This window comes from Diadema antillarum, unplaced genomic scaffold (genome assembly GCF_040938485.1).
Source record: "Diadema antillarum isolate AM-2024a unplaced genomic scaffold, OU_Dant_1.0 seq00000860_RagTag, whole genome shotgun sequence".
Classification (NCBI taxonomy): Eukaryota; Metazoa; Echinodermata; class Echinoidea; order Diadematoida; family Diadematidae; genus Diadema; species Diadema antillarum.
In genome coordinates, this window is record NW_027271730.1 from 208,732 (window position 1) to 222,857 (window position 14,126).

General features: G+C 36.3%; 1 protein-coding gene across 3 annotated transcripts in view; it reads right to left on the reverse strand.

Annotated features, from left to right (window-relative positions):
- LOC139740541 (uncharacterized) overlaps window positions 1-10,256 on the reverse strand; it is a 96,655-nt gene extending 86,399 nt beyond the window's left edge. For all 3 annotated transcript variants that reach the window (XM_071651131.1, XM_071651130.1, XM_071651129.1), the window contains exon 1: window positions 10,116-10,256. In XM_071651131.1, coding sequence (XP_071507232.1) covers window positions 10,116-10,245 — 130 coding nt within the window. In that variant the 5' untranslated portion in view covers window positions 10,246-10,256. The remainder of the gene's footprint in view (window positions 1-10,115) is intronic.
- Between the last annotated feature and the right edge of the window lie 3,870 nt (window positions 10,257-14,126).

Below are 14,126 nucleotides of genomic sequence, written 5' to 3' on the forward strand. Positions count from 1 at the left end.
CTACTTCAGAAGAATTACATGCAAATTATACTGAATTTTTCTGCAATATCTTAGAAAAAACACACAATTTCAATATCTAAAAAATTACATTTTTTCCAAATTGTACCAAATTTTTTCATCATATCAGATTGATATGACCCTTCCTGAATACTTTCCAGGGTAAAACAAAGTTGTTTCTTGATTTTCATTTTTCCACCCTCGGGTAACATTTTTCATGGAATTGCCCATATCTACGCTGCTCCGTGCTGCAATAGCAGGGTTTTATTTCTTCCTCTATTAAATCTACCCTCTGCAACTCAAACTAATTTTGCAGATTTCTTCTTCTTCTTTTTTTTTCACAAACAGGAGACACAAAATTAGCTCTGTTTAAAGCACACGTTTTGTGTAAGGAAATGACAAGTTTTGGACATGCCCAAACGTTCAGACGTGACTCAACTATAAAGTGGTTTCACTTTTGAAGTGCAGATGAATCAAATACTGGGTTTACTCATTAATCTGAATGTGAAAGTCTTGAATTCTCAGGACGCTCCTAAATAAAATATTTGCCAAACAATGTGGTGGGTCTTCAACAGCAGGGGAGTCCCTGATAAAGTGAAATTTATCCAGGAACAGTTGAGACACACATTTATCCAATCTGAATTCTCGCTCTGATTTTCCCCACAGGTTTTTTCCTCAATCTATGATTCGGATCTAGCTCTCGTTTATGACAGCAGAGCTCACATACAGGTGTAGTGAGTCTTGAACAAAGACTATCACATCAAACAGCAATTGTGCAACCACCTGCATGAAAATACATAAACATTCTCTAGAGTTGTAATTGTCTGGAAGTCTGTATGTCAGCTTCATTACATGATATAATGATGTAAACCTTTCAAAGAAACCCCACCCCCCCCCCTCGCCAAAAAAAGAAGAAGCCATATTTGTCACATAGACTTTACATTTCTTACAAAATGCACTTCAATTCCTTTTTAACGCAAAGAAATGGCTCATTCCAGAACATGATTAAAAGAACAGACTGTGCAGTATCTGACGTAGAAACTCTCGAGTACATTTGTATGCCAAAACATAACATCCTTGATGATATCACCTGAACAAAAATACACAAATATTCTATAAAGTTGCAATTATCTGGATGTCTGTACGTCAGATTCATTACGTGATGTAAACCTTTCAAAGAAAACAAAAAAGAAGCCATACTGATCACATGGTCGTGACATTTCTTACACAATGTTTTTCACTTCATTTTTAAAGATAAGAAGGACGATGGTTGTGCAATATGATAAATACATGAATAGACTGTATCTGCTGTAGAGGCTCCCGAGTATGCCAAAACATAATATCCTTGATGAACCATTCAAGACTAAATGTCATATGCGCACAAACACTCCCCCCCCCCCCAAAAAAAAAGAATAAATAAATAAATAAATAAATAAATAATAATAGTAAAATAAGTAAATAATCAAATAAATAAATAAAAATTAATAAATAGAATGAAATATAATCAGATACAATATATATCTTGCAACTCTCTCTCTTATACATTTGTTTTCTTCACAATCAATGAATTTATCATTTGACACGTGACATATTATATAAATAATGAATGCTAATTAACGCTACGCTGTATGTGAGCATGGCAGCTTTTTGACATATCTGCATGCAAAATGACATGCTTGATGAATCCAATGGGAAATTTCATTTCAGATTCAAACTTTCCTCAAATATGGACGTGACAAGATCACACTGCATATTTGTTATGTGTCCCCTTCAGTAATATTCTGAACATGTCGTAAACTGTCTACAGCCATCGGCCTTCCAACAGAAAGTAGAACTTTGCTCAGTTGGGTTACTCTAGTTCAGAATTAAGACAGGTGAAATACAAATTCTGTCAAAGGTCTGCATGCAGATCAGAACAAGAATGGAATACTCAGAAATATATTTTGATAACACAATATATAATATGTATTTCCACAGGAAGAGGGAGTATATCAGGGATGTCGCATTCCCATTGTGTATTATCCCCCCCCCCCCCCATACAATATGATCTTTGGGGGCACTTTAATAGAGAGATATCAACTTTGCCTTAAAATTGCTTCAAACATGCAATCTATTAAATTTTGGGGCGAGCATATATTTGGTTGGACTAACACCTACATACAACTGTGTAATAACATAAGGTAAAATAAATGTTCACTGAAAATATATTATTTCTAAAGTGAAAGAAAAGATAAGAACAGCGTGCTACATTTCCAAAGAACACTGTGTTTTAAATATCATTTCTAGACTAGCTTTGTGGTGAATGTTTAATACTTTGACTGACATGCACTAATACAATGTAGTTGAAGAATCAGTGCGTGCACATCCACCACGTTCTGGTTCTGACTGTTTCCTTTTAACTGCCATACAGGAAATGAATAAATTCTATTTGTACGTGTTACTGATAGAGCTCTCAGAAACTAAGGCATGACAGTGCTTAATGTACTGTATTTAAAGCTCATAGCTATGGATAATTGTAGTAAAGTGGATATCACAGATATGTACATTTGTAAACTGTAAATGGCAGTTACCTACATTTGTACAGTGTACATGAAAAAAAAACAAAGAGGTACCATTTCTCACAGAATAACAATAAGGATGTACTGAAAACAAAAAGAAATACTGACAATTCCTACAGTTGTACCAAATCATGAAGTATGATTTAAGCAATTACTATGTAAACATACCAAAGGAAGGTTTCCATAATTAACGTTTGGTGATAGCATAAACAAACGGCACTACGTTAATTTTCTTCGTTACAGAAATCAATAATTGCTGTGTTAAAACAAACATTAGAAACATTAGCAGACATTATTTGAATTTTATAATGGATATAACATGCGCATGGACAGTGGACATGTCCATCAGTTTGGTGAGGAATTTCATAGCCATCGAGATTTCAGAGGATGATTGAATCTTATGGGTATCAATCCATGGTAAAAGGATACATTTCAGGGACGTTGGGTTATTTTCTGTTTCCAGTGTGTGTTACTCCCTGTACAATATGATCTTTAAGAACCCTTTAATGAGAGATAATATTACCCTAAAAATGCTTCAAATAAGCAATATTCTAGAATTTATGCCAAAACTAACATTTCTGGGCGAATATATGATACACTGGACTGACATCTATGTACATGTATCAAGATAGAGTTTATGAAGGTAAAACAGAAAAAAAAATGTATAAGCATTTCTTGCAAATGTGAACAATTGAATAGAATGATATTGAAAAGAAAAGATAACTGTCCTTAAATTTCTATTGAACACTGTTTTTTATCACTTTCAGACTTAGTGGTGAATGTGCATTAAGTTGGCTGACAAAACTGTCACAGTAATCACATTTTTTGCAGTCTGTCCAAGGTATGTATACCTCACAGCAGATGGTATCTCAAAACTTAGCATACTTTTCAATTTGGTCCATTCAAACTTCATACATCATGAACAGTATGGACATCATGATTAAATGCCATAATCAATTTTCTCTACATCTTTTGTTTTTTTGTTTTTTTGCAACATAACATTTTCATAACACAAAAATTACTGATTTACCGCCTTCAAGCACATCATTAATTGAATTATTCTGTGGTGTCTAAGCTACATTGTACATAATTTTTCACATAGTAAAATCCTTCACAGGGGATATAATAGCCACTGGCCTCATAATCTCTTGCCTCAGAGCAATCATTGCTTCACAAGCAGCTACACAAAACAAATCATGACTTAGTTCCACTTCATACAGCTTGGCATCACCGAGCAAAGTAGTTAATTTGGGTGATAACAAATTATTTATTTTGGATACAAGTGTACCAGAGGAGAGCACTCTCCAACTTCTTTTCCACTTCTTTGCATATATGCTCCTGCCTGTGAGTGTTCATATTTATACTGGTATAAGGTTTTACTAGCTTTGCCGCATATGATTCCTAACGGAGGGGGGGGGGGGGGGGGGGGGGGGGGGGTTTACTAACTCTTTGTACAGACTGTATGCCACAGTATAGAATCCCTGGTGCCACATTATTCTGAGACCGCAATGTATGAGGCCTTTTGGAATTCTGTTTTTCAATAAAAACCATGAAACTTTGTAGAGGCATTTGTATGCTAGAAATGCAGTCTCCAAAGTTGAGGAGAAACTTGCAAACTTTGTTGCGATGCAAATCTTATGAAAAGGTTATGACGCTTTCAATGTACTGGTGTACTATACATTTGTAATGTGAGTGATCAATCAGTATGTGCATGGTTTTGCGTTAAAGCTAATTATATCCAAAGTTGGGAAGCAAAACCTGGATATCAAAGATGGTAGCCTCAATGGAAGTGACACCTTTGACCTTGGTCTTAATGACACCAGAAAGATGTTAAATTTACACTGTAATAAAACATGTATACCACTATGTCCTGAGGATGGGGGTGCAAGAACTGCATTGTCTAGATTCCTAGGCTGTGTTTGTGTGCCAGTGTGACTACCGAATGTGAATTTTCAGGATGAAGAAAAACCTTGCAGCATCTGGGTATGTGTGAGAGTCATAAACCAAGCACGCTAAAACCCAACCATGATCTTACTTCATTCATTCCTTACAAAGAGCATGGACTTACAACAAAATGTGTAGGTCCATGCAAAGAGTAGGATCATATTATTATAACCTTGGGCGCTTTTCCAGAGAAAGAAGAAGATCAGAAGCTGCACTGCTCCTGAACTGTGATGTGGGATGAATGTGGCAATCCCCCCAGCCCCCCCCCCCCTCGTTCTTCAATAAACTTGTTTAGTGTCCTTTTTTTCTCTTTCCCTCTCCCTCTCTAGGTCACTCTGAGTTTCAGATAGTGAACGAGAGAACACACAAATATCAATCCATCAAGGAGAGCAATCGTCCCATAGCTCAGGAGTATCAGAGATGCCACCTACAATGTATTCGTTATCCTGACAACTTATCAAACAGTGGATGGCTTAAGCGGGGTTCCCACTATCGTACAATCTATTACGAACGCCACAACTGAACGTTCATAACTGATCGTGGAAGTTTCGTTAAACTCGTCTGAAATTTCACGTTTGGATATGAGGTTATGTGAGTCAATACGTGTTGGTTCGCTTGAATGCGATATGGCCCCGATTGGTCTATTTCAAGCAATACGATCTGTCACGATCTGGTCTCACGTTCAAATACGATCCTATAGGATTGTCCCGATTGAGTCCATAATTGGTGTCGATCTACCACGATCATTATGATCGGGATCCCCAATTTGGTGGGTGCAGCTACGTTCTGATACATTCCAATACGAATATTGCCAACCAATGCGGGCTGTTGAGATAAGATACGATATCTTTCAAAATCGGGATCAAAAGCGACTCCCATTTAAGGTGCGATTGGACCCGAATGGGAATATTATAGTCCGGCTGACGATAGATTTCATTGTTTCCCTAACTTCTGCATCCAGTGATTAGTCCTACTATCCACAACCATTGGTTTTGGCAAGGGTTGACAGGTTGAGGATGATGACAACGTGACCTTTTGCGAATGACGATTACGTTATCATCAGATAGAAAGCATCACCTAGGCCAGCCACATCCTCAGATAGTGCCTCCTCTAATTTAACCTAAAGAAATTAATAGATTATTAAATCGACGTGCTCACCTTCCCCCCCCCCCGACAACAAAAAAAAACAAAAAACAAAACGAATACGGGTTATCAGATCATTGCCCATCTTCCCCAGAAAAAAAGATAAAGACAAAATAAATGTTTTCACCTTCCTTTGAAATACATGAAGAAAATATGACATTGAAGCTAAAAAGAGGATGGGATCTTTTAGAATGCTAACATAATATGTGTATACGCTCTCAATATAAGAAAGTTGGCCGAACTGATAGCACTGCTGTGTGTTTGATTTCATATTAGCATAGTATGTAGATCTGTATATGCATTTTTATGTTTATTTCAAAATGTCGATATCTCATGGGGTATTGAAAGCTTGGTTGCTTTGGCTTGATTTATTGTTCTGTTGAACAGTGTTCAACAAAACTGACAAACACACACAACAGAAAGGTAACTTCCCTAAAATAATGTCACTTTTTAACAAAAAAAAAAAAAAGCAAAATTATTTCGTAGGGGTATTGCTACACTTCTCGACTAACAGCTATGTGAAAAATAATGACAGTGATCTTTATAGTCATGTACGAGTGACATTACATCCACGACAATGATCACTAACACTTTTCAAAGTCACAAAAGTTAATTTGTGGGGTATGTGAAACATTCTGCTTCTGGTTGATGTTTCAACGGTGTTGTTATTCTATATTTCATTGTGCCACCCCTCCCTTACACAACCTTGTGGAATACAAAATATATACGATTTGCGAGTAAAAATAAGGGCAAATGTGCAAAAAAAATAATTAGAATAAGCAGAAGGAAAGTGGAAAAGTCGATCCCGATCAACACGATTAAGTAATCATGTGGTGCACGATTAGATAAGATTTGCTGCGTTTGATACGATCCAAGACAATCTGATGCGATGATCACGATAAAAAAATAATCGTGTTCATCATTGAACATTTCTGAACCGTCCAAAACTTTTCTACGATTAACGCGATTGCCATGATTGACCTCAAGATCTGATACAATCTGATACGATCTAATAAGATCACCACCATTGCTTCACGATTAAGACCACGATTTCAATCATGGCGTCAATCGTGATAGTGGGAACCCCGCTTCATCTGACTTAAGCAGATGCACTAAGCATACATGCATGCACTCATATACGGAAAGTGGCGATGCGTAGCAAATTGGTATTATGCAACTTCTGCATGCATCCTGAAATATTTATAGCAAATGATTTCATGACTAATGGCCATAGTTTGTTGGCAATGGTATTGTTAATCCGATCCTTGCAGGAACCTGGTATACAAGGTTCCCATAGCGTCAACTCATAGACAGGAAACTGGTATAGGCCAACCAGGCTCCAAAAATGTTCGCAACAGTGTCTGCATCCATGGCCCTAATTCATGTTTGTTTGTATTGAATGATATATATGGAGTTGGAAAATTACTTTAATTTTATAAACAATTGCAGTTTCTATTCTTTTTCTTTCTCAAAATTGCATAAGATGGTGTAATTAACCTTTTCCAACATAGTACAGTGTGCTTGTTTTGCTGCAAAACTCTCAGTTGTATGAAGATGTACAAGTGTAAGTATGTGGAAATCACGGCTGAGCTCACTAGATTTTGACTTTCACTGACCCCATTCGGGTGCCCTTGTCAGGTTATACCCCATAACAAAACAATCTGTGACTCAGTGTGAGCCAAGCACACATTATATTCATAATATAATCGATTATGATTGGTATCAATTTACATTGTTTGATGGCTCGTGCAGTTGACCATGAAAAGGTAACCACTTGACTGCTTTCACACAGGCCGATTACAAACCTGTCTGTTCTTTGTCGATGGGCAAAAGGGATCTTGTTTGGGGGCATTGAAAGTTCGTAGAGAATCACAGAAAGAATGGGTTAAGAAGCTGGAAAAACAAGAACCATGCATTTAAGTACATGGTATTGGTAGGTAAATGGACTGGAATATGGGACAACAATTCTTTCTGCAATTCTGTTAACTGTAGATGGTCTAGACTTGTATAGTAGTAAGTAGTGTAGTTAACTTCTTTACTTAGGGTTCTAGCTACGTAAACAGACTTTCTAAATGCAGGCCTAGGCTGTGTCTGTAGCATGTATATGTCAATTACCATTAAGTTGCCACTACCTAAAGTTGCCGGACATTCACATCGCATGTAACGCGCATCGCGATCGGAGATCAGCTGGGCGACGGATTTTCACTGCTCTCAAAAGACATTCCTAATTCATCTTTTTCCTTCATAAAAACACAAATAATTGTAATCCAAATTTTACCATATGTAACAGGTGACAAAACCATTTTTAATGCGAGAATGTTTTTGAAAATTTGATTTCGAATGGATTTCAGGTGTGGATTTCAGGTGGTAGATTAACAAAGTTTTTCAAACGCGATGATGCACAATGCAGCCTACATTGGAGTGTGGGTATAAAATACGTGGCACGCTATCAGCAGCGAACTAATTCAGTGCCTATCCTTAGTTCGCCAACCCGGGAGTGCATAGGAAATACACACAAGTGGCAACTAGATTTCTATACAATACGGTAACTGACATTAATTAGAGCCTAGGTCGATAGGTCGACGTCTGGTGTCATTTCTGATTTTCATCAGTTTATGACTGTGCACAATGACGTGCCAATGACGTGCATGGCCCCTAAGCCCCTAGATTGTCATATTCTTAATTAACAATGTGTATGTACATCTTGTCATGGACATTCACTTGAATTACCGGCACTTACCATTGATAACAAATAGGCGGTCCGATCCCATTCATTCCTTTATCAAATTACTAATCATGTAGAAATGCACACCATGCACACCTACCATTTTCTTCCTTAATTTGTTAATGAAAACTTATTGTAGCCATCAGAAATGTCAAGATGGACCATATCTGACGGTTTCATGAAATTTCATAGTCAATTACAGAAGTAAAGTATCTAATTTTGACTCAAAAGTACGCCGATCGATGTGATCGACGGCTGTGTCAGCGTAGCATGATGGATGATCGATTATGTGGAAGAGCGATATAACGATGATAATCGATCGTTGTAGTGTGTGATACAGCCGCTTGTTTGGTATTTAACCACAATAATTACGTCGGCTCGAGAGTAAAATGTGGAAGAAAGAAAGTGATCTTGATGTGTCTGGGTTTTTTTTATCGTTTTAGTTAATTTTCTCCTGCGTGTGACTGTATATCTGTCAACATTTTTTGCTGACTAAATGATGGACAGATAATATGTGTACAAAATTTCAGTAAACGTGGTAACAGATATATGAAAAAATGGGAATTATCCATCATGAATATTGCACAATCAAATGGATTTTTACTACAAAACAAAAGCAAATACTGGGGTTGCAGTTTTTGTATACATAATTTAAAAAATGAAATGGAAAAAGTAAATACTATCATAAAGACAATTACTTTCTAGTATAAGTTGAACCTATCAATTAAAAACAAATTACTATTTCAATTTCAATATTCTGTTTCTTTTTAGGTAAAATGAGCACTTTATGAGAAGTCCACAATATTAACGTTAATACATGATTGTATAACATAACATTCACTTTTCGTAATACTATTCTCCTTAATTTATTATTTAAATTAGGCCTATAAAGTATGTAGATTACTAGAAACAAATCCCCTTTGAATTCAATTTCCTTCTCATCTTCTTTTCTCTCTCTTTCTCTCTCCTTTCTAATACCGTAATAAATAGCCTAACCTTTTTCTTCCACTTTTCCTTCAACTTCATTCTATTCCCTTCAACACTATTCAAATTAAGTTATTATTATCAACTTTTGTCATGATAAAATTAATACTTGCCACAATATTTAAAGAAAGGATCAATGTCTAAATCCTGGTATGAATGATATGTACCTTATCAATAATTTGAATAGTGATAATCATGATAGTGGCAATGAAAACAAAGAACTATCACAATACTAGCTCACTTGAGCCTTCGACTAAGGTGAGCTAACAGTAAAAAAAAAAAAACGAAAAAGAAAGTAGGGGCTACACGTATTGCACAAGTCAAGTTCGATATTGTTATTAAGCGGCTAATTAGAGACTACCAGAATCATAATCGTTGACATCGTTCTCGCGAAATCGGTGCACTACTTATCGGAGACTATGTTCGCGACCCACATACTTTTCAACTCTGATTTCTCATTTTTCTTACCTTTTCGGCTTTCTAATTCCATGAAAACTCTCTGATATGGTTCAATTTAGCATCTCCAATAGCTGCATAAAATTTTATTGACAAACGGCGAAGCGAACGGTAGGTGTGCATTTCTACATGATTACCAAATTACTAATACTAATACTAATAGATCTAGACTAGTAATACTATTGAAAAAAAAAAATTGTCTGGTGTTGTCACACACATTTGAGTATATGGGACTACACAATGGTACCAGACAAGTTCTCCAACTCGACATTGTATGGCTATGACACACTTTTCGCCACAGAACTTACCTTTCTTTTCTTGGTCATTTAAGTACTTGGCAAAGTGTCCCACAACTTCTATATTTGTGGCCCGTCCGCCGTTATGAAGAAGGAATTTAAGTACCGCATCACTGGAGAATTCCTCTTCCGCGTCGGCCATGTTTGTTGTGATCGCGGCCAAATCTATGTACTGTACGTACTGTACGATCATGTACTAGACGCGCCTTCACCCACCACCTGTACCTTTGCACGCGATCGCAGCTCACTTGCGCAACTGTGCTCTGCTGAGACCGTCCATGATGATACAGCTCCAGAAGCTTGCCAATCCGCCAGTGGTAAAGAAGAAAAATGTGCTTCAGCTCTTACAGACAAAAATGGATTAACAGAATAATTCATGACTGGGATTCCGTCAATTACTTAAAGAAAAAATAATTTTATATGTCGCATACGACTTACGAGACATTTTTTGTTAAAGATGTTCCCGCTTGCGTACTTGATGTTCCCGTTGTTGGCCCTGAAATCCAAATGCATGTTGATTTGTGTTGATTTATGATACCTCACTTTTGCGGTGAAACGATATCTAGAAACATTCCATATATTTTTAATTACACGTGCATATTTTCTTCCGTTTTTCTTCAGATTACTTGGGAACGCCCACAAAAAACAAACAAAAAAACTTCTAAACCAATATTCCTCAGAAGTACTGAAATGTTTAACAAAAGACATTGGAATGTACCTTCCCCTCAACTCAGCATACCCTGCATGTTTCTGTGATATTAATGTGACTAACAAAAGACATGGCGAGGCAACGATTCAAAGTTTGCAGCTCTATAAAAGTAATACTGTACATGTATAACTAAATACAATGATGCGAGCAATGATTTATTATACACTCTAATCTAATTTTCGTATAACAAAATCTTCTTTTTCATGTACCCCTGGGTCATTTAATTTTGTACTACGTTACAGATTGCTGCAGGATATAATGTGTGCGGTGCTCCTGATTACAATGCATGTTCGTTTCATTGCATAACAGGGGACAATTTGTCGTTAAAGGTCACAAATCTTACAGAGAGTCTATCACATGTGGCGTGTACCTCAGGGGTCACTCCACTGGTGTTCCTGCTGTTTGTAAATGATTTTCCGAAATGGAGTTATTCGCTTTCCTTCACTCGCTTGCTGATGACACAACAAGTATTTTAGTCTCACCAGGGGGGTGTTTCATCAACGTTTGTCAGCGCTGACAACTTGAATCACCATAGTAACAGTCAGTGACCAGAGCATCTCAGCCAATCAAAACCAAGGATTTTGCTAAACGTTGATGAAACACCCCCAGAACTGCACTACACTCTCGAATAGTTTGAATTCTGAATTAACTACCGTAATGTTCTGAAATGGGTGAAAGCAATTAAATGTCACTATAAATACTTCCAAGAATAATTATGTTTATTATGTTTAGTAAATGCAGCATCAATATACCTTCTCCTGTAAGTATTAATGAGACTTAACAAGTTATGGTTGATTCTACCAAATTTCTTGGAATAATCATTGATAATAATTCTTCTTTTATAGTACATGTACTTATAGTCTTTTTGCTTGGATGTATAAGGCGCCTTGAGTATTATAATAATCAGACAATCGCGCTATAGCATTATTGTGTATAGTTTGTATATAACATTGTGATGCGTGTGATAGGGTTTGTATGTATGTATATGTATGTATGTATGCATTATTATTGTTATTATTATTATTATTATTATTATTATCATAATTATTATTGTTATTATTTTTTGTCACGATAATGATATTAATAACAATGCTATTATAATCATTATCATTCTCATTATCATCATTATCATCATCATTATCATTATCATTATCATTATCATTCATTATCATCATGAATGAATGAATGAATGAATTAATTAATTATCATTACACGTGCAACACGGTTAAGCCTGCTGTGATATAATATGGGACGATCAATGATGAATCGATAAATTAGGCCCTATAAAATTAAATTGTACTTTTTTTTTAATTCTGAAATAAGCCCTATTCAACATCAAAACAAAACTCAACAATTTTTTTCGAAGTATGAATGAATGTATTTTGCAGGCTACATGATTATTTGTGAAGTTTAATGTAATGATGAGTTAGGGCCTATGCTCATGAGATATATGAAAATGTAATTGTCCCGACGGTTCTATCATTTGTTCTGTTTTGTTCATTTTCCATCTGAGAAGATGGCTGCATAGCCCATATTCAGCTTCGCTAAGCTGGTCTTCCATGGGGTCCAGTTGGATGTGAGGTGGGACCACTTCACGGGGTTAAACACCTGCTCTTTGCGATGAATGAATGAAGCGGGATCTTTTACGTGCATTAGTTGTGACTCTCTCAAACACGGGACCTCCATTTTACGTCCTTTCCGAGGGACAGAGTGTTTTGCCTCTTACACTTGTCCTTTTTTACTATATATTGATGTTTGCTTTACATTATAAGGGGAACGCTAGTAACTCTCATGGGTTTCCAATCTTCAATAGATAAGCTATTCTATAGGCCTACATTTAATAGGGGTGGTACAGTTTTGGTTTAGATGGGGCTGCTCCAACTTGTGTGTGTGTCTGTGATTGTGATGAAAGAAACCTTTTATGAAATATGAAAGAACTTTTAATTCTTATAGGAATTCACAATTTATTTCCTCAAAATTGGTCTTGAGATCCTGAGACATCAAAAAAAAAAAAGAGAGATCACGATGAAATGCGACAGGCCAAGCTTTTTATTAGGATGTCTTTGTTTTACCCTGTTTTTGGATATTTCAATCATTTCAAAACGGATTTTCATGAAATAAACTTTCAATTCCCCTTTTTGTATGCTCTTTAGCATTACATACATAGAGTGGTTTCTAAATATCTCGCAAAACGAAGCTGAATCCTCACCTCAATCGATACTATACCATTCCTTTAACATTTCGCAATGAATCGTTAGGCCTGATTTTTTTTTTGTATATCATCATCACTTTGTCTCACAAATCGTATCCTCTTTTCCTCTTGATGAGGGGATTTCATTGAAGTAGATTGGTCGCACCTGATTCGCCTTTGCCAAAGGTTGCTTATGTACATTAACTTTTCACAATGTATTTCATTATAGAATGACGAAAAGCTTTCTTCTTTTCGAGACAAAAACATCCGTTTGCTGGCTTGTTCTGGCGTTGTTCGGAAGATTCGTTTTTCCTTGATAACACACCTGCCAACAGCAAAACATATAAACGTGGAAATTCACGTTCATAAAGACAGCATAATAATTATAGTCAGAAGCGGATCCAGGAATTCCGTTAAGGGGAGGCGCCTTTACAAAATTAAAGGGAGGCGCAAGCGCCCCCTCCTCATTTTTCTTTTGATTTCTTTTGTTTCAACGAAAAATAAAGAGAGGGCTAGCGCCCGGTGCGCCCCTCTGGATCCGCCACTGATAGTTATGTAGACACATTTGATTTTATGTCATTTTCATGAATTTTATGATTCTCATCCATAGACAAATAACAACCAAAAAAAAAATGATGCATGGACATATTAGGAAATAGCAATTATTATGATATAGTGCACAATACTGATAAGAACAACGAATTAACAAAAAAAAAACACTTTAGCAACTAAAAAATATTTGAAAAAGTGCCAAATTCCACCACACAGATAAGAAGACAATACTTAATTCGTGTTTCTTTGCATGAAGACCAGCCACTCTCTACATAGGAAAGATATACATGTACCTTCATGATGATAACTACTTTTCGCCATCCCTATAGTTATAAAAGTTGAACCATGACAGTAAATACATGGGGATACTCGAATAGACATTGCGCAAAGATTGGTGAAATGAAAATCGACATTTGTCGACTGGGCGGTAATGTTCGGGCGGTAATCTGACATATTGATTCACAAAGAACATTAGGATATAGGCCTACTAAAAGTAAGTGCAGTATCAGTTTTCTTAGTCGGGATTAAGCAGAAAAGTAATAAAATCAGCCTTCCAGGAGAAGATACTTTC